Source organism: Candida metapsilosis, assembly GCF_017655625.1.
Source record: "Candida metapsilosis strain BP57 chromosome Unknown scaffold3, whole genome shotgun sequence".
Taxonomy (NCBI): domain Eukaryota; kingdom Fungi; phylum Ascomycota; class Pichiomycetes; order Serinales; family Debaryomycetaceae; genus Lodderomyces; species Lodderomyces metapsilosis.
In genome coordinates this window covers 248990-276051 of record NW_027138161.1, presented here as the reverse complement: position 1 = coordinate 276051, position 27062 = coordinate 248990, and the positions used below count along the sequence as shown (strand labels likewise).

Genomic DNA, 27062 nt, shown 5'->3' with positions numbered 1-27062 from the left:
TAGTTTTGCCAGATAGTGAGTGTAATATAAACGAATGTTAATCTTGCATAAGTGCTGAAACGGGCGTTATGTATGGTGTTTACACAAAAGCAGACTTCAAAGCCACGTCTTGAAATGGGCATCGTAAAAAAGAGATAAGCATAAACCGTAAGTGGGTACTCTCCAGCAATGGCCTTAACCAAATACGAATGCAACGCTCATATGCATAGCTTCCTCAAGGAGTTGCCCAAATGTGAACATCATCTCCATCTTGAAGGAACTTTGGAACCAGATTTACTTTTCAAAATGGCCACGAGAAATAATATTCAGTTACCATCCTCATTTCCAACCACTGTGGCCCAATGTAAAGCAAAATACGAGGACTTTGCAGATCTACAAGACTTTTTGGATCACTATTATGTAGGTATGAGTGTGTTGATCACAGAAGAAGACTTTTATGATTTGGCAATGACGTATTTTGCAAAAGCAAAGGAAGATGGTTGTTTACATTCAGAGGTGTTCTTCGACCCACAAGGTCACCTACAAAGAGGAATCGAATTTGATGTTGTTGTTTCCGGGTTCAACCGTGCTTGCGAGGATGCAAAAATCAAGTTTGGTACCACAAACAAGCTTATCATGTGCTTATTGAGACATTTGCCAAGCTCAGATGGAATACAGGTTATTGAGTCAGCAGGAAAATACTACCAAGATGGCATCATCCATGGCTTAGGTTTGGATTCAAGCGAGAAGCCTTTCCCTCCAGAATTATTTGAAAACTGCTACGCTCTTTTGAAAGAGAATCATCCCCACGTCGAGTTGACCGCCCATGCGGGTGAAGAAGGCGACCATACTTTTGTTGAGAGGTCTTTGGATACACTCAAGGTTACTCGAATTGATCATGGTGTTAACTCCAAACACTCTGAGTCATTGATGAAGCGGTTGAATGAGAAGCAGATTATGCTTTCACTTTGTCCGTTGTCAAACGTAAAGTTACAAGTAGTGCCAGATGTGGGACACTTACCAATTGACGTATTCATGGAAAAGGGCGTCCCCTTCTCGATCAATTCCGATGATCCGGCTTATTTTGGTGGGTATATTTTGGATAATTATGTTGCCGTGCACACGAGATTTGGATTTAGTTTAGAGCAGTGGAAGCAAATCAGCTTAAATGGTATTAATGGATCGTGGTGTGATGAAGGTAGAAAACAAGAATTGAGACTGCTAGTTGAAGTAGTTTGTACAAAGTACGCTAGAATTATAGATTAGGTAGCGCATAGATTTCTAAAATCGTCAAATTGATTAATCTACTTTCTTTATCACCACGTAATAACCCCATGTCGCAATCATCCAGGAAGAAGCTTTTACTTATGGGCCGATCTGGCTCAGGTAAGTCGTCAATGCGTTCAATCATCTTTTCCAACTACTCAGCATTTGATACAAGAAGATTGGGGGCAACAGTGGACGTTGAGTTATCGCATCTTCGTTTTCTTGGAAACATGTCTCTCACGTTATGGGACTGTGGTGGACAAGATGTATTTATGGAAAACTATTTTACCAATCAGAAGGACCACATATTCAAAATGGTGCAAGTCTTGATTCACGTTTTTGACGTTGAGAGCAAGCTGATTAATAAGGACATAGAAATATTCGTCAAGAGTTTGACCAACTTGCAAAAGTACAGTCCAGATGCAAAGATATTTGTCTTGTTGCATAAGATGGATCTTGTACAGATCGACAAAAGACAGGAGTTGTTTACCATCATGATGGACAAATTACAAAAGATCAGTAACCCTTACCATTTCAAACTTATCGGATTTCCAACCAGTATATGGGACGAAAGTTTATACAAAGCATGGTCCCAGATTGTGTGCTCGCTAATACCAAACATCAACTTGTTCAATAGTAATATTATCAAATTCAACTCAATACTTGATGCTGAAGAGATTATCTTGTTTGAAAAGACAACTTTTCTCGTAATTTCTTCAACTGCTTCAATCAAACAGCAGCAACAACAGCAGCAGAAAAAGGTGTCCAATGGGAAAGCTGACAAGGAAGAGACAGAAGAATTGGATCCAAAACGGTTTGAAAAGATTTCCAATATAATCAAAACATACAAACAATCCATATCCAAGCTAAGAACGAATTTCAATAACTTGATAATTAGAGGAAGCAATGGCACTACGTTCTATCTTGACATCTTAACCGAAAACATGTTTATCATGGTCGTGTTGAAGAAAAAAGAAGAGATGTTAAATGGAGCCTCGGTAGAGCAAAATGAAGAATCTTTGGTACTTGATAATATCAAAGCAGCTCGTAAATGGTTTGAAAAGATTGAAAATTCAAAGTAAGTAGGTTAGTGTAACAGTCTTAATATACTTTAGTGTACATTTTGTATCGTTAATAAAAAAAAAAAAAAAAAGAAAAATCGCAACTTGTCGCGTTATACGATGAATTTGAAATTTTAATCTTTCCGATTCCTCTCATTCCAGTTTCCTCTTCCAAGCAACACACAACAATATGGGAAAGTTCTTACAATTACTTCTTCACCCTGATGAGTTGAAGTCGGTTATCCAATTAACAGGATTCAGACAGCCGTTGCATCCAGTTCCAACATCTCAATCGCCAACATTGAAACGATGCTATGAATTGTTGAATCTCACATCGAGATCGTTCGCGGCTGTTATTGAAGAGTTACACCCGGAATTGAGAGATGCCATTATGATTTTTTATCTCGTTTTGAGAGCATTGGATACAATTGAAGATGATATGAGTATTGATCCGGAAACTAAAGTTCCGTTGTTACGCACGTTTTATGAAAAATTGGATTCAAAAGATTGGACATTTGATGGAAATGGACCAAAGGAAAAGGACAGAATTGTCCTTGTTGAGTTTGATCAGATTCTAGACATTTACCATGGCTTGAAGCCACAATATCAGGAAATTGTAAAAGACATTACACGTAAGATGGGTAACGGTATGGCTGATTATATCTTGGATGAGAATTTTAATCTCAATGGAGTGCAAACAATTGATGATTACAACTTGTATTGTCACTACGTAGCCGGATTAGTCGGTGAAGGGTTGACCAAGTTGATGGTATTGGCCAAGTTTGCAGATGAATCAGTGGTTGCGGACAACTTTGAAAAATCAAACTCCATGGGTCTCTTTTTACAAAAGACCAATATTATAAGAGATTACCATGAGGACTTGCTAGATGGTAGATCTTTTTGGCCAAAGGAGATCTGGTCCAAGTATACTTCAGAGTTGCCAGAATTTCACAAAAACAAATCAATGGAGTTTCAAGGTTTATCTTGTATCAATGATCTTGTGTTGAATGCACTTGGTCATGTGAGACATGTCTTGGAATATTTGTCATTGGTGAAAGACCCATCGACTTTTTCATTTTGTGCCATTCCGCAGGTTATGGCAATTGCAACTTTGGCCGAAGTTTACAACAATCCAAAAGTATTGCACGGAGTGGTAAAGATCAGAAAGGGGACAACTTGTAAATTGATTTTGGAAAGTAGAACCTATCCCGGAGTTGTCAAAATCTTTAGACATTATATTCAAGTAATCAATCACAAGTCTTCAGTGAGAGACCCGAACTATTTGAAAATTGGTATTAAATGTGGAGAGATTGAACAGTTTTGCGAAACCATGTTCCCTTCAGCAAATGCCATCCCAAAAGGTGCTCGTATCTCAGAAGGACCGATTAATAAGATTTTAAAGAGCAGGAAATCGATTGATGATAGTATGCAAATTAGGATTGACCAGGAGACTTTCAACACGAATGCAGTTTTAGGATTTGTCGGTGTTTTGTTGGCTAGTTTATTCATTTATGTTTATAGATGGTAAAGATCTAAGCCACAAGATCTAATCAGAGAGTGTGTGTATTGAATGTAGGTTGATGCAACTCGACGGTAGCGCGATTTAATTCTCTCTCTTTTGGACCGCAGTCTTTGTCTTTATCTTTCATTTTTCGGTGATAAAACTCGGTCGAAAAAGGCGGAGTACACTTAATCTTCAGTTCTTCAAATCATGTCAGAAGGTGCAAGCAGCTCAGAGGTGAAGGTAATGTTCCCTATAAAGCTTATCAGCTGGTCATTAGACGGCTTAAACGGTGAATCACTGACAACTCCCATTTTGTTACAAGACCAAAACGGCCCGTGTCCTCTCATTGCCTTGGTTAATACAGTTGTCTTACAATTCGACCTTAGGAATTCACAATTTGACGGAGGCATCCTTAGTCAATCTGATAAACAATACGAAGGTGTCAAGAACTTAAAGTCGAAACTATTTAGTCATTTCTACAGCTCGTCCTCGATCGAGTTGGGTGATACTTTAGGTCTTGTAGCTGATTTGCTTTTGGTTCATGCCGAGGAAACGATCCAGCATGAAGTAGTTGATAATATATTGCAACAGTTACCAAAGTTACATACGGGTCTTGATGTTGATCCTAACTTGACAAATGGAGATTTTGCGCAAGATTTAGCAACGACTCTTTTTGAAATTTTTGATTTAAAGTTTAAACATGGATGGGTACTTGGGGAAGGTAAAGAGCTGGGGTATGCTGATGACGAATCCATTCAGGAACCTTTGTCAATCTTGCAGGAGTTACAGACATTTGACAGAGTGCAAGACTATTTACTCTTGTCAGATACAAACCCCACAATAGCAGAGAATCAGCAATTGCTTAGACAGTGGTTAGATGCAACATGTTCACAATTGACACAACAAGGGCTCAATAAATTAGACCAGGATTTACCTTCACCCCAGTTTCTTATATTTTTCAGGAACAATCATTTCAATACGTTGCTTAAAAAGTCAAGAAATGAGCTTTACTTGCTTATAACTGATTCATCTTTCCAATCAAAAAATGGCAAGCTAGTATGGCAAAGTTTAAATTCAGTTTCAGGAGATGGGGATATATTCTTCACTGGTGATTTCATGCCAGTTTTGGACATTAATCAGGACATTGACCAAGAAGGGGGCACATTTGATTCAGATATGATGTTACTGAGACAACTTCAAGAAGAGGAGGATGCAGCTATGGCTCGGAAGATGCAAGAGAAATATGAGAGGAGAAAGACACGGCAGTCGACTAAAGCAACAAACGCTAAAGATACAGTAGAGACGAAACTACCCGCAAAAGAACCACCAGAAGAAAAGAAGAAGAAAAGGTTTTTCGGTTTAATTAGCCGTAAATAGATATTATGTTGATTCTATGTCCTCATCGTCACTTCCTTCATACTCCATCGGATCAAACTCTGATCTTACTCTATCCATATCTTTAAGCTCTTCGGTGGTTGGTTCTCTCAACTTGAATTCAATACCATCATATGTTCTTTCTTTGATGAATTTGTTGATTTCAGAATTGGTCGATGCTCTGTGCTTCCGCAACTCTATCTTCCCACTCACTGGCAAGTAGTGCGCAACTTTTCTCTTTTTGGATGACTGTTCATCAGGAACAAATTTGACAGCTAGTTCTTGGTGTGTATTGGTATATCCTTGATAATGCATGTCATAGTTTTTGGCAAACTTGTAGGTGTAATTGGTGGTGGTGTCATCTGTTTGTTCTGCTACATTAACCGGATTCTCTGGCGCCGTAGAGTGTAAATCCTGGTATAGCTTGCGTACTTGTTGTTCGTCGTCCAACTCAAACAATGATATCCACTCACCATCTTGTGAGTTGATGGGCTTGAATATAGCAGATTCTTGCTTCTGCTTTTGAAGTGTGCCATCATACTTTGCCCCTTGTTGTCTCTTTAACGTATCCAATTCCCGTTTGAGAGATGCACTTCCCAAGAACCTCAAGTTCATAAACACATTATCCATCATTGATGTGTCAGGTAACAATGGCCAAGCATCTACTGCCTTTACCTTTCTCTTCCTTGGATGTTTCAAGCTGGACAAGTCGGATAAAGAGTTGTTAGCTGAAGTAAAGCTATCCTCCACTGCTTTCAATTGGTGCTCGGCATCCAAGTTATGCTCCTCATTGTTCTTCAATTTCTCATTAACCTTGGTCTCTTCCGCTTGAGTAAGCACGGTGCTCGATTTTGGCAACGACTGATCTGATATGTATTCAGTTCTTCTCAAAAACGATACTGATTGATCCGTTCTGTCAATCTTGCCAATCCCCGCATCCCTTAATAAAACTCTATCTTTCGGATGTAAAGAAACTGGCTTGTTTTTCAACTGTCCAATACTCGACTGATCACCATGATCCAAAAATCCAACATTGTCAATCAAGTTTAATTCCAATCCCAACTGGTCATCTATTCTTTCTAGAAGATTGCGAAAGTTTTCTTTACGGAAGAGCGATGATAATAGCTGGTCTCCTTCTGTTTTGGAAGATACAGGTGTAGTGGTATTGTAATGGATGAGTTTTGGGTTTGATGGTGGAGGAGGTAGACTGTTTGAGTATCTGATCTTGGCAATGTAATCCTGCCTCACAGGTTTGTTGGATCGCAGGGACATGTTGGGAGTGTAAAGGATGAAGTGCAGTGTTGAAGGTTTTTTAAATTTTCAGTAAACAATTTTTTTGTGCGAAAGCGAACCTCTAAGTTACAATTTATTTCTAAAGATGTCTATACAGTTGAGATGTTCTAGGAGTCCTCATAAAGCGTAGGATCAGCACCGCCCCAAGTGAGCACCACGCTGGAGTCTGGCTTATCCAATGTCTTTAAAATTTCATTGTCCAAATCGATGCCTTCACCATTGGAATCGGCATCAGGCAAAACATTCAAGTTTTCCTTGATTCTCTTTGGGTTCTCAGTTTTGACCAAAACTACAAAGCCTTGCAAGTACGACCATTTCAACAAGATTTCCGCTGGACTTAACTTGTATTTTTTGCTGAGTTGCAACAATTCAGGATCGTCCAACTTGTAGCCTTGTGTAAGTGGCGAGTACGCCTCAGCAACAATGTCATGCTCATCTAAGTACTTTCTGAGGTCAGTTCTAGGCAACCAAGGGTGCAATTCAAGTTGATTAATTACTGGCCTAACTTGTAATCCCTCCCATTTGAACAATTCTTCCAAGTGAGATATACCATAGTTTGAAACACCAATTGACTTCACCTCCAAAGTTTCATTGTTGGGATCAAGAACATACTCCTGTAATGCCTTGTAAGTCCCCAATCGTTTCTCAGCCGACGTCTTTGGAGAGTGAATTAATATCAAATCGACATAACCAATAAACTCTTTGATATCATTGCTAATCTGTTGCACCGCTTTACGAGTATTCTCATATCCTTGGTTCTGGTTTGCAATCTTGGTAGTGAACCATACGTCGCTTCTCTTGACATTTGGATTTTCAGCAAGGAAATTTGCTATGCCTTGTGCTACTTGACGCTGGTTTTTGTAGGAAATGGCAGTATCAATGTGTCTGTAGCCGGCGGCTAAGGCGTCGTATACGAGTGTGGCTGCTTTCTCTGCCGGAATCAAATACGTGCCATAACCAGCAACGGGGATATACCGTCCATTACTTAACTTTGCGGTTGACGATTTGTTGACTTTATACTGGGCTGCCATTTTCGATAGTTTGCTGTTTGTTGGTTAAGGAGTGTAAATTAATTGACTTGAAATTGTGGCTCCACTCTTGTGCGACCTCTCGGATTGTGGTGAAGCGCGGCCAACACATTCTCAGTATGTATAAACAAACGACATCGTAATCTCTACTTGGATTAGCAATAACCTGCGGTAGATATTATACATTGGCAAGTAGATTTAAACATATATATATATATATATATATATATATATTTAAGCTAACTTAATACGCTACTGCTTCCACTTGGTGATCATCTCGACAAAATCGTGTCCCTGTTGCTTGGCAAAGTCTTTTTCCAATTGAGTTACTTCTCTCAGACCATCAGCAGCGGCAAATGTTCCGGCACCCCAAGGCGAGCCTCCATGAACCTCTTCCAAGTTTGTTTGACCCTTGAAACCGTTCCCAAAGGGGACATAAATTATTCCATGATGAGCCAAAGTACTCAATGTATTGATAACGGTGGTTTCTTGACCCCCTCCTGGTGTTCCTGTACTTACAAATACTCCAGCATGTTTACCTCTCAATGCTCCTGAAGCCCATAAGGAACCAGTACCATCCCAAAACAGCTTCCATTGGGTAGGCATATTGCCGTACCTTGTTGGAATTCCTAATAAATAAGCGTCGTAATTAGTCAAGGTGGTGTTATCTGCAATTGGCAAGTCCAATTTTGGTTTAGCATGAACCAACTTCAAAATTTCAGGTGATAATGTTTCCTTGACTTGAAACATATCAGCTTTTGCACCAGCTGATTCAACTCCGACCTTGGCGGACTCAGCTAAAGTGAAAATATGGTGATATAATGAGTAAATAATGACAGCAACTCTAGGTTTAGACATGGTGATCGGCACTCTAAGAACGATCGTCTGATATATTTTCAGAAACTTTTGGATCCACTTTATATACTTTCAAAACCCATTCGTTGTATCGTTTTTTGTGTCTCCTTTGCTTACAATGTTATATGGAGTTGCTTTGCTGAGGTAACACAAAGCCTGACAAACGCAAAACCCCTTTACTAAGGAATTAATAATTTGTCCTTCGACTAAAAAGATTACTAAAGTCCACCTTACGAAGGAAATGCATTAGCCCTTCAGAATCTTGGCCCTCGACACTTACAAATATTTTACAAATGAGACAATAGACAAAAAAAACAAACATCAGGTGTCGATTCAAGATACATGACCTATAAAGCTTTAGCAACCACCTTGTAAAAGTCATGACCCTGTTGCTTAGCAAACCCTTTCTCCAACTCTGTCACCTTACGTGAACCATCTGCTCCAGCAAAAGTACCTGCACCCCATGGTGAGCCACCATGGACCTCATCCAAGCTGGTCATCTCAGGATAGCCGTAGCCAAAAGGAACATAGATAATTCCGTGGTGGGTCAAGGTACTGAGTGAATTGATTGCTGTTGCCTCTTGTCCACCTCCGAGAGTACCGGTAGACACAAACACACCTGCATATTTGTACCTCAATTCTTGTTTCAGCCAAATTCCACCAGTTCTGTCCCAGAAATTCTTCCATTGGTTTGGGAAGTTACCAAATCTAGTTGGAATACCGAAAAGAAAAGCATCATACTTCAACAAAGTGTCTGTAGTAGCAATTGGAACATCTGGTTTAGGGGGTGCGTGCATTTTTTCTAAAGCAATATCTGGCAATGTTTCTGCCACTTGATAAATATCGGCTTCACCACCAGCTGATTCAACACCGGCTTTTTCAGCCAATGCCAATTCGTAGACGTGGTGGTATAATGAGTAAATGATGACAGCAACTTTGACCATTGTTGATAAGAGAAGGAAAAGCAATTGAAAAAATATGTTTACAAATGGACAATTTTAAAGTTTTTTGGAATTCTGATCCTTTATATACTCATGTTACATACATGCACAATTCGTAAAACACTATATAGTTCGTCGAACAAAGAAGCTAACACAAACTTATTTAATGACACAACATTACATCATTAGCTCCGGATAGCTCGGTCCAGTAGTGTAACACGATAAATGTGACTCAGACACAATTCACTCCAATCCTTTCATGCTTTGAAGTCAAGAGCGGCAGGTCCTTAGTGTACATCCGTTTTCGGAAACAGCCGCACTACATGCGAGTGGCTCAACAAAACAAAACTTTCTTTATCTCGCCCTCCTCACGCACCCCTCACCACTTCCGCGCCTCTTTCTCTTTTCGTTACCAATCATTTAGCCATGCAACCAACATCAGTAGCTGCATTGCTCTCATTATTTGTGACTTTAACCTGCGGGTTTGTTTTGCCCGATTTCAACCTTATCTTGGAAAGTTTCAACAAACTCTTACCAGGAAACTATCACGAAAGTGTGCCAGCAGAGCCCACTTTTGAGGAATATAAAACAAACTTAATCAATCTCAATAAAGCAGTCCCCCACCATTATGTTGTCATTTTCAAGGATGACTTATCCCAGAGTCAAATGGAACAATATAAGCAGTGGTTGCAAGTGGAGTACACCAACATGTTAAGCATTGTTGAAGAAGCTCCTAGAGAGGTTCAAGTGTTGAAGAAACTTGAATTCTTCAACATAGAGGGATTCTTTGGGGGTTTCACTGGTTTCTTTACTGCGGGAGTGATTGAAAAGATCAAGAAAGATCCTCATGTCAAGTTAGTTGAACCAGATGCAATCTTTAAGATTAATGAGTTCGATATTCAAAAGGATGCTCCTTGGGGTATCTCCAGAGTTAGTCATCGCGAAGGTGGAGATGAAAGAAAATACTATTATGATAATGAAGCTGGTAAAGGTGTTACAGCTTATGTTATTGATACAGGTATCAAAGTTGAGCATGATGAATTTGAAGGCCGTGCACAATGGGGTGATGCTATTGCTTTCCCAAAAGTTAAGATTGATGGACACGGACACGGAACTCATTGTGCAGGAATTATTGGGGCAAAGACTTATGGTATTGCCAAAAAAGTTGAGTTGGTTGCTGTTGGTGTGATGAATTTGTTAGGTTCTGGTACAACTTCTGACATCATCAAAGGTGTTGAGTATGTGGTAAACAGTCATCAAGATGCGGTCAAAAAGGGTAAGAAAGGATTCAAAGGTTCAGTTGTGAACATGTCTATCGGTGGTGGAATTTCTGAAGCTTTGGATTTGGCCGTCAATGCCGCTATTAAAGCTGGTTTACATGTCGCCGTTGCTGCAGGTAATGATGACGCTGACGCTTGTCAATATTCCCCTGCTAGAGCTGTTGGTCCAATCACTGTTGGAGCTTCAAACGTAGGAGATGCAAAGGCCTCGTTCTCAAATTGGGGTAAATGTGTTGACGTGTTCGCACCAGGAGAAGCAATCGAAAGTACTTTCATTTGGTCAGATTCAGCTGAAATGTCGGGAACATCTATGGCTAGTCCTCATATTGCTGGATTGTTGAGTTACTTTTTGTCATTACAACCAGAACAAAGCTCAGAATATTTCACTGGATTGATTGAGCCTGCTGTATTGAAGAAAAAGTTGATCCAATATGGAACAAAGGGTGTGTTGACTGGCTTAGATGCTACAACGCCAAACATCTTGGCATATAATGGAGCTGGTGGAAACTTGACTGACTTTTGGAATATTTAGATTAGCAAGTTGTACAGATTTAACTGTAGTGATTATCGTACTTATAAACACACCAACGCAAAGTACTATCCTGTAGCTGTCCCGCTTCTAATTTCTTACACTCAAACGTGGACTCATGTTTAGAATAGAACATCTCAACTGTATAGACATCTTTAGAAATAAATTGTAACTTAGAGGTTCGCTTTCGCACAAAAAAATTTACTGAAAATTTGAAAACCTTCAACACTCCACTTCATCCTTACACTCCCAACATGTCCCTGCGATCCAACAAACCTGTGAGGCAGGATTACATTGCCAAGATCAGATACTCAAACAGTCTACCTCCTCCACCATCAAACCCAAAACTCATCCATTACAATACCACTACACCTGTATCTTCCAAAACAGAAGGAGACCAGCTATTATCATCGCTCTTCCGTAAAGAAAACTTTCGCAGTCTTCTAGAAAGAATAGATGACCAGTTGGGATTGGAATTAAACTTGATTGATAATGTTGGGTTTTTGGATCATGGTGATCAGTCGAGTATTGGACAGTTGAAAAACAAGCCAGTTTCTTTACATCCGAAAGATAGAGTTTTATTAAGGGATGCGGGAATTGGCAAGATCGATAGGACGGATCAATCAGTATCGTTTTTGAGGAGAACTGAATATATATCAGATCAGTCGTTGCCAAAATCGAGCACCGTGCTTACTCAAGCGGAAGAGACCAAGGTTAATGAGAAATTGAAGAACAATGAGGAGCATAACTTGGATGCCGAGCACCAATTGAAAGCAGTGGAGGATAGCTTTACTTCAGCTAACAACTCTTTATCCGACTTGTCCAGCTTGAAACATCCAAGGAAGAGAAAGGTAAAGGCAGTAGATGCTTGGCCATTGTTACCTGACACATCAATGATGGATAATGTGTTTATGAACATGAGGTTCTTGGGAAGTGCATCTCTCAAACGGGAATTGGATACGTTAAAGAGACAACAAGGGGCAAAGTATGATGGCACACTTCAAAAGCAGAAGCAAGAATCTGCTATATTCAAGCCCATCAACTCACAAGATGGTGAGTGGATATCATTGTTTGAGTTGGACGACGAACAACAAGTACGCAAGCTATACCAGGATTTACACTCTACAGCACCAGAGAATCCGGTCAACGCAGCAGAACCAACAGATGACACCACCTCCAATTACACCTACAAGTTTGCCAAAAACTATGACATGCATTATCAAGGATATACCAATACACACCAAGAATTAGCTGTCAAATTTGTTCCTGACGAACAGTCACCCAAAAAGAGGAAAGTTGCACACTACTTGCCAGTGAGTGGGAAGATAGAGTTGCGGAAGCACAGAGCATCGACCAATTCTGAAATCAACAAATTCATCAAAGAAAGAACATATGATGGTATTGAATTCAAGTTGAGAGAACCAACCACCGAAGAGCTTAAAGATATGGATAGACTAAGATCAGAGTTTGATCCGATGGAGTACGAGGGAAGTGACGATGACTTTGACGCGCTTGACGAGCAGAATAATGAAGAGGAAGTAGGTGATAATGATAGAGAGTAGAAACTGTAGTAATGTACGAATATTTTGTTTAAATGTCATAGCCAGCGCAGCCCTATTGTTTGACACAAAAAAAGAAATTTCAAGTGTAAACATGAAATTTTGGTCTGTTTACGTCGACATCATCGAGGAATGGCAGATGTATTAGATAGAGGAGCAAAGCTCTTTGATGGTCCCGAACGCGACTACAACCATGCGACTGACTCCGAATATCACAATTTGCGTGCCAAAGCCGATGAGTTTTACAAGAAGCGGAACCATTTCAGTCAACAATCACAGGCCGCTTACAAAGCAGGCGATAAACAACGTGCCCATGATCTTAGTGAGCAGCTGAAGCTGGCTTTAAGCCAAGCAGAGTACTATAGTGAGCAAGCAGCCGAGTACGTCTTTCGTGAAAACAATACCGACTCGGCTGCAGATGAAATTGATTTACACGGGTTGTATGTGAAAGAAGCTAAATGGATTGTGCAAAGACGGATCCAACAAGCTGTCAGAACCAACCAGAGTCATTTGAAAGTAATAGTGGGGAAAGGACACCATTCTGCTAATGGTGTTGCCAAGTTGAAACCGGCTATCGAAGAGTTGTGTAGTGAGAGTAATTTGAAGCACTACATTGACCCAAAAAATACTGGTGTTTTGGTGATTGATTTAAATAATGCTAGTACTTCACAGCTTCCTAATTCATGGGGCCAAGGTCCAATTGCACAACCACAACAGGCTTACCATGGAAGCAGTCAACCACACTATGCCAACCAACAGCACCATGGAGGACAAACTCATTACCAACAACAGAACAATCAAGATATCAAGACTGGTAATGAACTCTTTGATTTGCTCATCAAGGGTCTTTGTATGTGTCTTAACAAGAAATAGAAATTGTATATTAGAATAACCTACTTAACAGCCACAACCACTTGAATCGGATTCCAAATGGATATTAATTGCATCATTGTAGTCATCATCGCCTCCATTGGCCGAGTTAAGTTCCTCTTGTTGCAATGCCATCTTGGCCACAACTTCAAACGCATTTTCCACATTAACGCCGTCCTTGGCACTTGTTTCAAATACAGGGTGATTCAATCCTCCCAATTGATTATGAGTTATATTGTGTAGCTTCTTTTGTAAACTTGGAATCTTCTTTGAGTCATCCACATCAATCTTGTTACCTATTATAACAAAAGGGAAATCCTGTGGGTTTGAAACATTCAGTTGCACCAAAAATTCATCCTTCCAACTAGTCAAATTGTTTAACGATTTTTCATTAGTCACATCAAAACATAAAACACAACAATCTGCACCTCTGTAAAACGCAACACCCAAACTTTGGAAACGTTCTTGGCCAGCAGTATCCCAAATTTGCAAAGTTACGGTCTTGCCGCCATCTAAAGTAATCTCTTTTGTGAGGAAATCGGCTCCGATGGTGGCTTTATATTGTTGGGAAAATTTATTGTTGACGAACTGGTGCATGAGGGATGTTTTCCCAACACCGGAATCACCAACAACAATAATCTTTAATAGCTTCTTAGGGGCCATTTACTTGTGTGATGGAATGATTAAAATATGGTATGTGTCGTTGTAGTACTCACAGGTTTTGATTGTAGTGAAGGTACGTATAAGGTTTAGAAGTCAAGTTTTCTTGCTGGCTTTTTCCCTGTTTTTTGTTTCATGCAGAGAATTGATGTTTTTTTGCGCGCACAACAACCATATTGAGACGAAAAAGATAAGAAGAAGGACCACACTTAGAGTACAACCACCAAAGTCGAGAGAGAACAGAGTTGTAGGGTATATATGTAGCAAATGACATTTCACATAAAGCCTTTTTTTTTTTGTTATCCCATGTAAAGAAAAAATTACTGCGTACTTCTTTCTCCCTGTGGCTGTAGAGTAAAACTCCCCTCTCCTATACTAAGTTTAAAAAATTTTCGTCAAACTTTGCAACCAAATTTGTACAACCATAAGAGCCAAGGAGATGATACAAACTAAAAACCCGGTAGCAGTTCCACCAACAGACAAGCAGAACAGCCTAGAAAAAGTAGCCAAGAAACCCAATTGGTCTCTTAAGAAAAAGCAGACTCGTGAAATCTCCATACCGGAACCGAAACCTTTCAAGTCACAAGAAAATCAAGGAAACGTTGAGGAGAAACCGTTAAAGAGAAGGAATTGGCTACACAAGAGCTCAGGGGAGACACCATCAGTGAAATCATCAATAGGCAAAACACCAGAAAGATTAGTCACGGAAACGAAACCTTCAGCTGAATCGAAATCAAAACCGTCAACAGAATCAAAGTCGAAGCGTTGGTGGGGAAGAGGACTACAAAGAGACAAAACTATACCTTCAAATACAATAGTATCAAGTGAGTCCGAACATCATGATTTACTTTCCACTGAGTCCATTGATATTTTAGGTGGCAATGCTATTTCGGTCATCAAATGTTTGGAAGAAGATGATAGTAAACCAATTGTATTTGGAAACTACTCAGGAGAGCCAGTATACAAAAGAGATGTTGCAGAACCTGCACTCTTCAACTCACAATTACTCAAGTTTAACCAATTTGATCATTTTGAAGAAGCAACGTACCATTCGTGGAACGTCTGGAAGGTGGGAAGTGAAGGAATAAAAGAGATGGACAACAGCATAGAGTGCAAGATGGATTTTGTTGAGTTCTTTAAAAGAGTCAACTACCAAAAGGTATATATAATGAGAAGCATTTTGGTTCCCAACTATAATCTGTTTAAAAATGGCTACTTGGTTAAGCTTAAGATTCTCCATGGAAAAGAGCCTGCAAATGTTGACTATGGTTTGCAAGTTTTCAAAAAGTGCTGCAAAAACTCTATTTTGAATATGGTACCCAACAATGCCATAAAGATTAACGTTTGCGGGTTTACATACACTAGAAAAGGTTCATTAACGCAAATAACCTTGTGGATTCATCCAATTATGAACATGTCCTTTGATATTTCCAACCAAGTGAGGTTATTAATAAAGCTGCTCAATTTGAGCACAAAGGTGAGCAAGATCACCTTAGTTGATGTCAATAATGGATCGAAGACGGAAATTGTCGAGGAGTAGCTATATATAGAAACAAACTTGCTTTTTGAGAAAGTTTCGCAACCGTAAAGTATAGTTTTTGGGTAGCCTTTCTTAATTCGTGCCAAAAAAATTTTTCACCCAAGCAGCTTCATATGTGTGGTATCCTCTTACAAGTATCAAAAGATTCTTTCAAACCAAGGAATATTCACCTTATTGAAACAAATGAGGGGATAGACATTGACAGATGGGAGACTGCAGACCCCGAAGTTATTGATTTGTTCCTAGGAGAGGGTGCCTATGTGGAAGATTTAACACAACAACAACAATCGAAAGTGGACAACTTAGAAGTGTTGCGTTCCTTGGTTAGTCAACTAAGCAAAGTCAAGAATAATGTAAAGATTAGTGCTTCGGAAAAGGAGCAGCAAATAGAGGCTATTCAGGATCGCATTGATGCCATAGGCAAGGAAGACGAGATCCCGATGAGGAGCTTTGATTTTGATAGGATGATGTGTACCGTTGCCAATAGGGGTCCCAATTATTTGTGCTTTACCCAATTTGAGAGAGGCGGTAAGCACATCCAATTATTCACTTCCATATTATCCCTTCGTCAGCCATTCACTAAACAACCAGTTTTTAGAGACGAATTTGTACTACAATTCAATGGAGAGTTGTATAATGAAGAGTGTCTCGAAACTAATGACACACAATTTATAATGGATAAGTTGCATTCGTGTTCTGGAGCAAGTAGATGTGAGACGATATTGACCACTTTGAGGCAACTACAAGGAGAGTGGGCAATCACAGTCATAGACTTGGTGGAGAATACAATATACTTTGGTCGTGATCCAGTTGGAAAACACTCGCTTTGTTTCAAAAAAGATAATGGTGAGCTTGTTGTTAGCTCAAACTCATCAGTAGGATTCCAGGAATGTCGAAATGAGATATATCAATATGATATGGAAAGTGGTGATGTAGAGACACACCAGCTTTTCACGTTGCCTAGAGTTCACTATTCAACTTCCAGCGAGAACGAGATCTTGCAGGAGCTTTACTCCAGGTTACTACAAGCAACAAAAGTGCGACATGACACTATACATCCAATTGAAAACCCAGAGGATACTTCCGTGGCAGTTTTATTCAGTGGTGGACTAGATTGCACAATACTCTCCAGACTCATTTGTGAAATCACAAAATCATCAATCGATCTTTTAACGGTTGGATTTGAAAACCCACGTACAGGCCAACTTCCAAATACGAGTCCGGATCGAAAATTAGCAATCAAGTCTTGGTTCCATTTGTGTAAAATGTACCCCCATTTGAAAATTAATTTGGTGGAGATCAACGTTGATTATAAACACTGGCTTAGGCATAAGTATCGAGTACGCGAACTTATGTATCCTTGCAACACGGAGATGGATTTGTCCATTGCCATTGCATTTTACTTTGCTGCTTCGACTATACCTTGTCTAACCAGCATGAAGAGGTTAACAAAGTTTGATATTGATTGGGCTACATATGAGCAGAACGCAGATGCTTACACCGAACTCACGCCATATTACACCTCCTCAACAAAGGTATTATTCAGCGGTCTAGGGGCCGATGAATTATTTGCTGGGTATTCAAGACACGAGGGATTATTCAACACCATCACAGAGGAGAATTATAACCAGTTACAAGAATCATTAACACATGATATCAGAGTAATTCATGAAAGAAACCTTGGTCGCGATGATAGAGTCATGAGCTGTTGGGGCAAGGAGCTTCGATACCCGTATTTAGATGAAACATTCATCAATTGGGTCATTTCAAGTGTCCCCCCACAACTAAAGTTCAAATATGAAATTGGTAAAAACAAACGTGGAAAAGATTATATACTTCCCACGAGAAAGTATATTTTGCGGCAATTGGCGGAATTCCTAGGAATGCCATGGGTTTCACAAGAGTTGAAAAGAGCAATTCAATTTGGTGCTAAAAGTGCCAAGTTGGAGCTTGGTCAGAGTAAGTCTAAAGGAACAGACAGTTTATAGAGTTGATGAATTTTAGAGATAGGTTTTTTTGTCACATGAACTTTATATCAATTTCACAAGCCAAAAAAACAAAATTTTCGCGTCTCTATTACATTTCCAAATCTGGAAATTTGCAGCTTCCTTCCCCACCCACCAATGAGGAACCGATAGTGACCGTATATATAGGTCTGATAACCCATGAAATGATATCTTTTTTAAATATCAATCAACATCATCAAACATAATGGGCGCATCAACTGGATCAAATTTTGTATTGCTTGATTATTTGGCAGCTCTCGTCTTCATCTTTATTGGGTTATGCGTTGTGGTGAAGAAATTAGATAGCATCGTTTACGAGTTACAAGCCTTGAATAGTAACTTGGCTGTACTTAGAGGATAGTTAGGTAATTATGTGTATCAAAGGTTAATAAATATTCACTATACAATAGATTTCTCCTCTAGTGTTTCAACTGATCAACCCATCTTGGCTCTACAATCAACACTTCGCACGAAGTCAACACGTCACACTCATCTAATGACTTCTTTGTCCCATCAATCAAGTATACATCTCCTTTGACCCAACATTTCCTTCCAAGTTTCTTAAACACAGTACACTTGATACAAATCCAGGAATCAACAAGAGTTGGTTTCTTGTAATTGACATTCAAGTTGGCAGTCACCCCACGTTTACTCTCAAAGTTAAGGAACCCCACGCGACATGTCAACTCATCGAGCAAAGTAGCCAACAACCCGCCATGGACGATCCCCTTGTGTCCAGTTAAAGCATCACCGAGTTGCAAAAATGTTATGGAATAATTTTCACGATCGTCTGGTTCAGGAATCTCATTGTATTCGAAATGGTAATCATGAATGAAATACAAAGTTTGGGATCTATAGGCAATCTTATGAGGTCCTGATAATGTGGACCCAGTGAGGTTGGGATATATACGCTCCTCCACGTCAAGGGTTTTGGTGTTTGATGAGGTGAACTTTTGAAACAAGTCGATATAGTGTTGATATATTGGAAATGTGAGTATTTGCTGCTCTAAGGACTCCTCAGATAAGATCTCTTCCTCGAGCACCAGTTCTTCTGCACTTGCAGGTACAATATGTTCGACTGTCATTGTTGTAGGGAACCCTGTCCTGGATCATTCGGTTTTTTTGCAATTATTATTTTTGGAAGTATTTTTTTTTTTTTTTTTCATTAGTCGAATTGCGGAGATATGCATATGCATACACACATTACATATCCGTGGTTAATGACTCCACAAAAGCTTAAACGACAAAAAAAAACAGACAAATTAATTTATAAACCTTGTATACACCCAATGATATGACTCTCTCTCTCTCTCTCTCTCTCTCTCTCTCTCTCTCTCTCTACTCTTGACCAAAACCAACAGTCTCTTCCACTGCCAAAGATAGTTTTTGCTTCAAACTTTCGTAATCAGCATATGGTGGCAAATCAACTCTATTGAAACAAGTATGAGACTTGGGCAATTGGTTAGGTTCACCAGCTTTTTCAATGGTAAATCTTCTTGGACCGTCACTACCTTGTAAATCTTTAAACCCATTGACAGGGATACGTGACGTACCTGTAGTAAATTGTAACAAACGAGCCTTTTGTTCTGAATCCCATTCGTTGATACATTTCCAGAACCATTGTATAACTTGGTCCAGTTCTTGGTATCCTCTGTAATCAGTATGTTTCTTCCAATCAGCAGTGTCAATTTCAGCCAATCCACCAATCAACAATTCCAACTCTCTTTCATCAAACACATTCACCAATTCTTGTGGTATCAATTCATTGAAGCCATCAATAAATGCTTTAAACTGTTCTTCCACACGCTTGGATATCCTCCATTCCGTTATCAATTCCACATATTCGTGCTTGTTAGCCTCGGTGACCTCTATATCCTTTCCATTAGGTTTCAAATCAACTTCCACCCTCTCTCCGAAAATTTCTTCCTCGGTACTGAAAGTCAAATCCAAAATATCAGTAATGTCATTGTCCAAAATCCATTTCAAAGATCTATAGAATTCTGCATCAACACCTTCCATATCTTGAAGTACCACTTTTTTATGCAACATCATCTTGTACAAGGCACCAACAAAGAATGCATCCAAAAATCGTCTATGGAAAACACCCAACCCAACAACTCTTCCAATAAATTTGAAATAATTCAAATGCTCTGGGTTGATACTCGAGTTTGGATTGATTTGCAATGTGTAATTATCATGCGAACTGTACTCAAACAAACAGTAAAATGGATTAAACATATCATGAGACAACAAGAAAAAGAACTCACGAGACACTCCACCGTAATCTAGACCTTCTTCACCATCGAATTTAATCATCAATCTCTTTTTTAAATCCTCCGGAGTTTGTCTCATAATCTCTTGATAACTATCTTCAAATATATGATCTCTTCTAACCTTGATATGACATTGACCTGGAAGAATTCTCAAGGCTGGTTGTGAACGGAAGTAAATCACTTTTCTTCTGAAATCACGCTTATATTGTGGAACGTTTTGGTCCAATGAGGATGGCAATCTTGGATCATCCCAGGTAGTAGTCTTTGTGTTATGATCAACAAAATACACTCTTGCTGTATTGGTCAATCTCATTTCCCAACCGGACGGCAATGGACCCAATTGACTGACTGGTTGTTGTTGTATAGTAGTGTTTGCTCCGAAAGTACGAATATATTGCTGCCTTCTAGGATCAACCCAAGTCGTTGTTCTTGTATTGTGATCAACAAAATATGGTCTGCCTTCATTAGTAAAACGTTGTTCCCATCCAGAAGGCAACTCACCTAATCCGGAGGTGGTTGCTCCAGATGCGGCCATAGAAACAGCAGCAGCAGGATTAACTGGCGTATTAGCACCAGTTGCATTAACAGTGACATTACCACTGGTTACAGAATTACTAGACGATTGTGGTAGTGGACTTGTTGGAGTCTCGCCTGGCAATGTCCTACCACGATGTTGCCTTCTTTCAGCTTCGGTGTCATGTTGTCTTTGATTACCTCTTTCTGCCTCACTTTGATCCAACGCTGGTCTTTGCCAAGTTGTTGTTCTTGAATTGTGATCGACATAGTAAGTTCTTCCAAAATTATCGGTTCTTCTCTCCCACCCTGGTGGTAATCTACCATATTGGTCCTCGAATGACGAATACTGTCTATGAGCAGCGGAGCTATTTGACGCAGCAGCGGCTGTGGCAGCGATCGGTCCAGCTGACGATGAAGCACCAGCACTATTTGCTGATGGTGGTTGTGCCGATGTCGTTGCTGCTGCAGACGAAGATGCAGTACCGTTGGACGTTGCCCTTTGTCCATTAGAAGCCCTAGAACCATTAGCCAGTCCTCTATTATGTGAAATAACGACAATAATCTTTCCACTAATGGCAACATTTTCCATCAGTTTCTTCAAGTCTCTAGTAATAGTTTCTTCAGAACTTGGCAACCCAAAGTCAATCAAATCACCAATTCGAACGTTGACAACCCCAAGAAACCCTTGATCCTTCTTTTTAAATTTTTTCTGGTCAAATACTTGTATGACTAATATGGAATCCTCCAGGGCTTGGAAAGTAAATGTCTCATTCCAATATGGATTAAGTGTCTTTTTTGCAGTTTTGGTTGTCTTTGTCTGTGAACCGTCAACTGTTATGACAGCGAATGGATCAGGTTGACGAAATACATCCCTTTTATAAAGCGATTCCGCAGCAACCAATTTGACGGTGATGGACGACGTGTTTCTAGACATGCTTAATCAACGACAGATGGAGAAAGCTGGTCCTAGATGGATGTGTGTATGTAGTAGAGCAACTGATTCCCGTATTGGATTGCTTGTGATACGATTCAAAATGTGATGTCTATATTGTCTTTGATTTGTTTCGCCTGTTTTCGGTAGAATTGGTCGTGTAAATTGATTCAAACTTTACAAACCTTTGCTTTGAAATTTCAAGGCTTTGACTTTCAAAAAAAAAAAAAAAATAACAGATCCAATAGTGTAATACAGGCTCCTTAGTTTGATATGTATGTCCCCTGTGATATGTGTTAGTTTGAAAGGGGTCTTGTTTTGTAATACAGCTCTTTGATCCCCCTATTTGATTTCTATTGCTGTCTTTTGTTGAAACTTAAGTTTTTTTTTTTTTTTCTTTTCCTTTTGTTGTTCTTTTCTTCTTCTCTTCTTTTCTGTCGGGTTTTAGTAATTTCTTACATTTTGTAGTGCGCAACTACCAAATTGCAGTCGACTTTTAAGACAGTACTGAATTATATAACAGATTACTCAGCCAACTACGCAAACCGGTACAACCCGAGGATATTCCAGGATATAAGAGGATTTGCCTACATGTTTTAATTGTATTTATCATAAATTTATTCATATATACTCATTGCTAATAAGTCAAATTCAAGTTGTCTAATGATCGGAAAATATCACTGTACTTGTAATTTTTCAAATCATGTCCCGAATAAGTCTTGAATAACAGTTTCTCTGTAGTTTTAAAAGGAGAAAGTGTCGACGAATTATCCGTCTTTTCACAAACAGCAATCTTTTCATTACCCTTGTCATGGACAATCATAGCATCCACATCGGTCGCTATCGTCGATAAAGAGTCCATTGAATCGTTTATGGACGAATGGTGTGGCGAGTCAAGACCCGACATATCCGATTGTGAAGTATTATTGTTGGTCAAAGTGAAATCAAAATCATCCATTGAGACTGTATCATCCTCTTTTGGTTGATTGAATTTCGGCGACGGAATTAACGTCAACTCTAGATTATTATTGGACTCAATTTCAGTTTCGGATTCCAGACCCAGTGCCAACTCTTGTTCAGTAGTGGATTCAACACTTTTAATACTGACAAATGTCGGTTTTCTTCGTATCATCAAAGGCTCTTCTGAATCAACTAGACTCAGTTGCAGATCAAATACTCCCAAATCTTCTTTGCTATCGATGGACCTTAGCAAGTCTTGTATATCCTCTTCGGTATAGTACTTCTTTTCAGGATCAATATTGAGTTTAATTGCCTCTTTAACTTGAGAATGCACTCCCAAGAAAGATGATCCATCAATTGACATAATCTTAATCTCATTACTATCATTAGCAACCGAACACATACCAACGACATTGGTATTGGAAGCCGGTAAAACAGTGCCACATTGTCTCTGGTTAACATCAACTTCTACCGAGTTTGTCACTTCGTTAAATTTGACACTATCCAATCCTTCTCTCAACCCACAATTCATATGACCAATTTCATCCAAATCGACATCTGATGTGAGGTCCCAATGTATAATATTTCCATCTTGACCACCAGTAAATAGGTCACCTTGATCCCATTCTATACTAGTCACTTGATTCAAAGTTGAACGATGTGAATGTCCATGTAAACTGGTAAAGAAATCTTGTTTTCGTATATCCCACAAACGAACAACTCCATCTCCATGTCCCACAGCTAGTATATTGTCATTGTCTGGGTTCCATTTAACAATATTTCCCGACAATTGACGATAGTTCCTAGACATTGATGATGACAATGGGATACTAAACTTTGAATCTCTTGTATCAAACAAGGAGATTCCAAACTTACCACAAATACTCAACGTTGTATTATTATGTGGCAACACATCAAAGTTTCTTATTCCTCCAACAGTTGTAATGGATTTTGGTTGAGGTCTTTGTTGTGATTCAGCATTCATGATATCCCAATGGAAAAGATAATCATCATAGATTGAAATCATCTCTCTGTCACTATTGAAAAGGTTCAAGTGCCTGATTGGCAACATTGCCTCTGATTTACTCTTGTCCTTGATATGCTTCCTATGATTGAAACGCTTGCAAATTTCAGCAGAATAGTCTTGATCATCAATGGAACCAGTTCCAATATCAGGCATGGATACTAAGTGAGCGTACCCTTTGTTATTTCCAGTAACGAGATAGTTTTTATCAGTAGCTGCAGTATTGTTTATCCATTTCATGATGTGTATATTTGATAAACTAATCGTGGAATGATGAACCAAATGATTGGAATCTAGGTTAATCTCATACATAAATAAATTATTATCACGATTGTTCAGTGAGATTGCCAACAATGGCGCCTGCAGTGCTTGGTTCTTTACACACATTGATGTCAAATTCATATTATTATCAGGAATCTTCCAATAGTTTGACTTGATATTGGTGCGGTTCAATGAACACGATTTGCTCAACACTTGGGTATCTTTTTCATTATTTAAGTTGAGCAACCATGACGAGGATGTGTTGGCCTTTTTGTCAAGGTAGGGGGAATTGATTGAGGATTGTGATGTGATTGAGTCATCAGCCAAGCTTAGGACACTGGAAATGGGGGATAAGCTAGGATTAAATCTCCGTATGGCATTTTGTCTAAACAATAATGTTGGTTCGTAGTAGTCAGTCATTGATATACTTGGTGGTATGTAGTAAAGATGAATCGGTGATCGCGTAGCGCCGTGTTAGGAATCAGATCATGATATATATATATATATTTGTCCGCAACATGGCTTGCAATAGTATGTTACATTGGTATGACTTGTTCCTGGAACTCAAACCTCAGTAGTGCTGGTTCAAATTATAATTCATTTAACCAGCCAGATTTAGACATTACATGCAGGAAAACAGACACTAAACAATTTTTGCGAATGAGCAAAAATGTAAAAGAGAATCATCTATATGCAGGACATAAGATTGGTTTTCTTCGCAGCTGGTTACATCAACCGCTTTAGGAATAAATATATCCAAAAGAGGATCAAATTGAACCTAAATAGGAATGGAAATGCAATCTCCTCTATTCATCTACTTACGTATATCCACTTACACTTGGCAGTAGAAGTGACAAAAAAAGTCTTATCCATGGAAAACTGTTTTTACCAACTTTACCTCCTCTTGTAAATACAAGGCTTCAATAACCATTGTCCTTCAGGCTTGGCTTCCCTCCTACTCTCCAACTTCTCCTTTTCACTTTCTTCTTCAATAAACTTCCTCCTCCTTTCCAATTTTGCTCTTCTCTCATCAATGATATCTTGTGGTGGTTTGAAAAACTCAAATCTCGTAAACATCTTGTTTGAATTATCAGTCAGTTTATGGAAAAATCCACAAAGTTTCAAAGCATCAACAAACTCTTTACCAACAGTACTATTTTCTGGATCTTGTTCATCAGTTTCAAAATCGTGACTGTTACCACCATGGCCACCTTTAGTGGATTTTTCACTAAATCTTGATTTTATTTCAGCAATCCATAATTCACCTCGTGGTTGTAATATCCTATACGCTTCCTTAATAAAATCCAAAAAGTTGGTGCCCATTAAAGCCAAACAGAAGATGACAATAGTAGCAGATTCATCTTCCATTGGCACGTTTTTAATATCAGCAACAGTAATTCTATCATTTTGCTTCTTCAAATCAAAACTATGAACTTCAACATCGAGATTCTTGTATTTTTTGGATTTCTTCTTTTGCTGTTGGACAAATTTGGTCACATCGGCACTGAATTGCGCTTCACCGCATCCCATATCAGCAACAACGATCTTCTTGTCTCTGTTTCCTGGTAATCCTCCAGGAGCATTGATGTTTCTTGAAAGTAAACGGGTTTCAAACTGTTTGACAAATACATCAACTGGATTTTCTGGCCAACTTGAAACTTGAGACTTGAACCCTTGATGATATTCATCAAACAACGATGGTTGTTCTTTGATCAACTTGAGAGCTTCTTCTGATGTGATTGTATACAATTGCTCATTGATCCATCTAAATCGTGATCCTGATAATTTCGACATCATCTTTTGTTGTAATGGAGTAAGTTTCGTTTGTGTAGTGACAGGTACTGGTGGTGCTGGATCAAGGGCAGCTTTTGGAGTTGTAGTGCTGGATGCAACTTGTTTTAGAGTTTTGGCTCTTTTGTCAGTGATTGACTCTGGATCAGATTGTTGAGTAGTTGCATCTCTTTTCCTTTTCTTCTTATCATTGGGGGACTCCTTCGCAGAGGAGTCATGTTCTTCTTTACCTTTCGATGCTTTCTGTACGGACTTGTGTGGCTTCTCCTCATCATGCTTATCATCTGTCACGCTTTGATCGGACTTTTCCTTCTTCTTGTCTTTATTCTTGTTCTTTTTCTTCTTGTCCTTAACTCCTCCCAACGCTATCTTGTTGTCATTTTTCAATTTCCAGCCTTCTACTTGGAACAACATAGTTGTAGACTGTGAATTCTGTAAAGAAGGGATCTCCTTTATGGCTGATATTTTTTTTTTTCTTTTTTTCCATTTGCGCATCTCTTCGGTTTTAGCCAAACATACACAGAGGTCAACCCCAAGTGCTCCCAAAAGTCATAAAGTCAACCATAGTTGTAAACGAGTACTGGCGTAAAAGTAGAAATGATGCAATTTTTGAAGACGTCTTCATTCGACAATTCTTGTCTCTTCAAAAATTAAGATTCTCTACGTATGATCTTCTGGAACTAAACTGCACTTGAAGTCAGAATCTCACAGGCTAATTCAGCTTGTCACTTCGGTTCTCTCTCTCTCTCTCTCTCTAAACGAATATATGTGCATCTTTCGTCGCAAACTTCCTTTTACGAAGGAATCAATTTTCCCCTGTGTAGAAAAGATTCAATTCACCAAAGAAAAAAAAAGTATTCGGTTATCTCCGCCAGGCAACATCCCTCACATTTTCTTATCGCAATATAAAAACCACCACCATTATCCCAACACACTAAATTTCATTCAAACAACAACAACTTCTCCTCCTCCTCTTCTTCTTCTTCTTACAAGACCCCACAGCCCACACTCACACAATTTGCAAACAGAAATGTCACAACGCGACCCAATCACATGCCACATCCTCGACACAACACTCGGTCTTCCCGCCCGCAACGTCATTGTCCAAATCCATCGTGTTGTAGAAACTGACACCGAAACCAATCCAGATTACAAAGTACTACCACCGTTCGCACGCGCCAAAACTAACAACGACGGTCGTGTAGTCAATTGGGTATTTGATCCCAAATTGCCCAACCAACAACAAGAACAAGAAACTGATTCCGATTACGGAGAAACTGGAGTGCGTGATGGGAAATGGGTCAAGTTGGTACCTGGGTTATACAAGGTTAAATTCTTGACTGGTAAATACTTCAAGGACCTAGCTACTTCTGGTAATGGTGATGGTACTGCTTCAAGGACGTTCTTTCCTTTTGTTGAAGTGGTTTTCGAAGTTGATGATTTGAAGCATTATCATATTCCTTTATTGTTGAGTAATTTCTCGTATACTACATACAGAGGCAGTTAAATACAACTTACAATTGCAATATTTCGACGTAATCTGTATATTTATTTGTACTGC

General features: G+C 39.2%; 19 protein-coding genes across 19 annotated transcripts; 10 read left to right on the top strand and 9 right to left on the bottom strand. All coding sequences in view use genetic code 12, as the record gives it.

Annotated features, from left to right (window-relative positions):
- Positions 1–168: 168 nt before the first annotated feature.
- Positions 169–1245, top strand: AAH1 (adenine deaminase; the record flags this gene model as incomplete). The annotated part of the gene is made up of 1 exon (XM_067691825.1): positions 169–1245. One exon carries the CDS (start codon positions 169–171, stop codon positions 1243–1245), a length of 1077 nt encoding a protein of 358 aa, XP_067548266.1.
- Positions 1246–1313: 68 nt separating this feature from the next.
- GTR1 (Rag GTPase) lies at positions 1314–2327 on the top strand (the record flags this gene model as incomplete). Its single annotated transcript, XM_067691824.1, has 1 exon — positions 1314–2327. One exon carries the CDS (start codon positions 1314–1316, stop codon positions 2325–2327), a length of 1014 nt encoding a protein of 337 aa, XP_067548265.1.
- Positions 2328–2496: 169 nt separating this feature from the next.
- ERG9 (bifunctional farnesyl-diphosphate farnesyltransferase/squalene synthase) lies at positions 2497–3834 on the top strand (the record flags this gene model as incomplete). Its single annotated transcript, XM_067691823.1, has 1 exon — positions 2497–3834. The coding sequence occupies one exon, from the start codon at positions 2497–2499 to the stop codon at positions 3832–3834; it is 1338 nt and encodes a 445-aa protein (XP_067548264.1).
- A 183-nt stretch (positions 3835–4017) lies between these two features.
- On the top strand, positions 4018–5187 carry I9W82_002914 (uncharacterized protein; the record flags this gene model as incomplete). Its single annotated transcript, XM_067691822.1, has 1 exon — positions 4018–5187. The coding sequence occupies one exon, from the start codon at positions 4018–4020 to the stop codon at positions 5185–5187; it is 1170 nt and encodes a 389-aa protein (XP_067548263.1).
- A 3-nt stretch (positions 5188–5190) lies between these two features.
- Positions 5191–6456, bottom strand: I9W82_002913 (uncharacterized protein; the record flags this gene model as incomplete). The annotated part of the gene is made up of 1 exon (XM_067691821.1): positions 5191–6456. The coding sequence occupies one exon, from the start codon at positions 6454–6456 to the stop codon at positions 5191–5193; it is 1266 nt and encodes a 421-aa protein (XP_067548262.1).
- Positions 6457–6584: 128 nt separating this feature from the next.
- Positions 6585–7508, bottom strand: I9W82_002912 (uncharacterized protein; the record flags this gene model as incomplete). Its single annotated transcript, XM_067691820.1, has 1 exon — positions 6585–7508. One exon carries the CDS (start codon positions 7506–7508, stop codon positions 6585–6587), a length of 924 nt encoding a protein of 307 aa, XP_067548261.1.
- Positions 7509–7757: 249 nt separating this feature from the next.
- Positions 7758–8363, bottom strand: I9W82_002911 (uncharacterized protein; the record flags this gene model as incomplete). The annotated part of the gene is made up of 1 exon (XM_067691819.1): positions 7758–8363. The coding sequence occupies one exon, from the start codon at positions 8361–8363 to the stop codon at positions 7758–7760; it is 606 nt and encodes a 201-aa protein (XP_067548260.1).
- Positions 8364–8707: 344 nt separating this feature from the next.
- On the bottom strand, positions 8708–9304 carry I9W82_002910 (uncharacterized protein; the record flags this gene model as incomplete). Its single annotated transcript, XM_067691818.1, has 1 exon — positions 8708–9304. One exon carries the CDS (start codon positions 9302–9304, stop codon positions 8708–8710), a length of 597 nt encoding a protein of 198 aa, XP_067548259.1.
- A 423-nt stretch (positions 9305–9727) lies between these two features.
- On the top strand, positions 9728–11113 carry PRB1 (Prb1p; the record flags this gene model as incomplete). The annotated part of the gene is made up of 1 exon (XM_067691816.1): positions 9728–11113. The coding sequence occupies one exon, from the start codon at positions 9728–9730 to the stop codon at positions 11111–11113; it is 1386 nt and encodes a 461-aa protein (XP_067548258.1).
- Positions 11114–11364: 251 nt separating this feature from the next.
- Positions 11365–12672, top strand: I9W82_002908 (uncharacterized protein; the record flags this gene model as incomplete). Its single annotated transcript, XM_067691815.1, has 1 exon — positions 11365–12672. One exon carries the CDS (start codon positions 11365–11367, stop codon positions 12670–12672), a length of 1308 nt encoding a protein of 435 aa, XP_067548257.1.
- A 129-nt stretch (positions 12673–12801) lies between these two features.
- Positions 12802–13542, top strand: I9W82_002907 (uncharacterized protein; the record flags this gene model as incomplete). Its single annotated transcript, XM_067691814.1, has 1 exon — positions 12802–13542. One exon carries the CDS (start codon positions 12802–12804, stop codon positions 13540–13542), a length of 741 nt encoding a protein of 246 aa, XP_067548256.1.
- A 24-nt stretch (positions 13543–13566) lies between these two features.
- Positions 13567–14202, bottom strand: YPT72 (Rab family GTPase; the record flags this gene model as incomplete). Its single annotated transcript, XM_067691813.1, has 1 exon — positions 13567–14202. One exon carries the CDS (start codon positions 14200–14202, stop codon positions 13567–13569), a length of 636 nt encoding a protein of 211 aa, XP_067548255.1.
- Positions 14203–14638: 436 nt separating this feature from the next.
- Positions 14639–15739, top strand: I9W82_002905 (uncharacterized protein; the record flags this gene model as incomplete). Its single annotated transcript, XM_067691812.1, has 1 exon — positions 14639–15739. One exon carries the CDS (start codon positions 14639–14641, stop codon positions 15737–15739), a length of 1101 nt encoding a protein of 366 aa, XP_067548254.1.
- A 113-nt stretch (positions 15740–15852) lies between these two features.
- Positions 15853–17727, top strand: I9W82_002904 (putative asparagine synthase; the record flags this gene model as incomplete). The annotated part of the gene is made up of 1 exon (XM_067691811.1): positions 15853–17727. One exon carries the CDS (start codon positions 15853–15855, stop codon positions 17725–17727), a length of 1875 nt encoding a protein of 624 aa, XP_067548253.1.
- A 437-nt stretch (positions 17728–18164) lies between these two features.
- Positions 18165–18830, bottom strand: I9W82_002903 (uncharacterized protein; the record flags this gene model as incomplete). Its single annotated transcript, XM_067691810.1, has 1 exon — positions 18165–18830. The coding sequence occupies one exon, from the start codon at positions 18828–18830 to the stop codon at positions 18165–18167; it is 666 nt and encodes a 221-aa protein (XP_067548252.1).
- Positions 18831–19083: 253 nt separating this feature from the next.
- RSP5 (NEDD4 family E3 ubiquitin-protein ligase) lies at positions 19084–21468 on the bottom strand (the record flags this gene model as incomplete). The annotated part of the gene is made up of 1 exon (XM_067691809.1): positions 19084–21468. The coding sequence occupies one exon, from the start codon at positions 21466–21468 to the stop codon at positions 19084–19086; it is 2385 nt and encodes a 794-aa protein (XP_067548251.1).
- Positions 21469–22102: 634 nt separating this feature from the next.
- On the bottom strand, positions 22103–24130 carry DSE1 (Dse1p; the record flags this gene model as incomplete). Its single annotated transcript, XM_067691808.1, has 1 exon — positions 22103–24130. The coding sequence occupies one exon, from the start codon at positions 24128–24130 to the stop codon at positions 22103–22105; it is 2028 nt and encodes a 675-aa protein (XP_067548250.1).
- A 474-nt stretch (positions 24131–24604) lies between these two features.
- On the bottom strand, positions 24605–25915 carry RRP8 (25S rRNA (adenine645-N1)-methyltransferase; the record flags this gene model as incomplete). Its single annotated transcript, XM_067691807.1, has 1 exon — positions 24605–25915. The coding sequence occupies one exon, from the start codon at positions 25913–25915 to the stop codon at positions 24605–24607; it is 1311 nt and encodes a 436-aa protein (XP_067548249.1).
- A 616-nt stretch (positions 25916–26531) lies between these two features.
- On the top strand, positions 26532–27008 carry I9W82_002899 (uncharacterized protein; the record flags this gene model as incomplete). Its single annotated transcript, XM_067691804.1, has 1 exon — positions 26532–27008. The coding sequence occupies one exon, from the start codon at positions 26532–26534 to the stop codon at positions 27006–27008; it is 477 nt and encodes a 158-aa protein (XP_067548248.1).
- Positions 27009–27062: the final 54 nt, after the last annotated feature.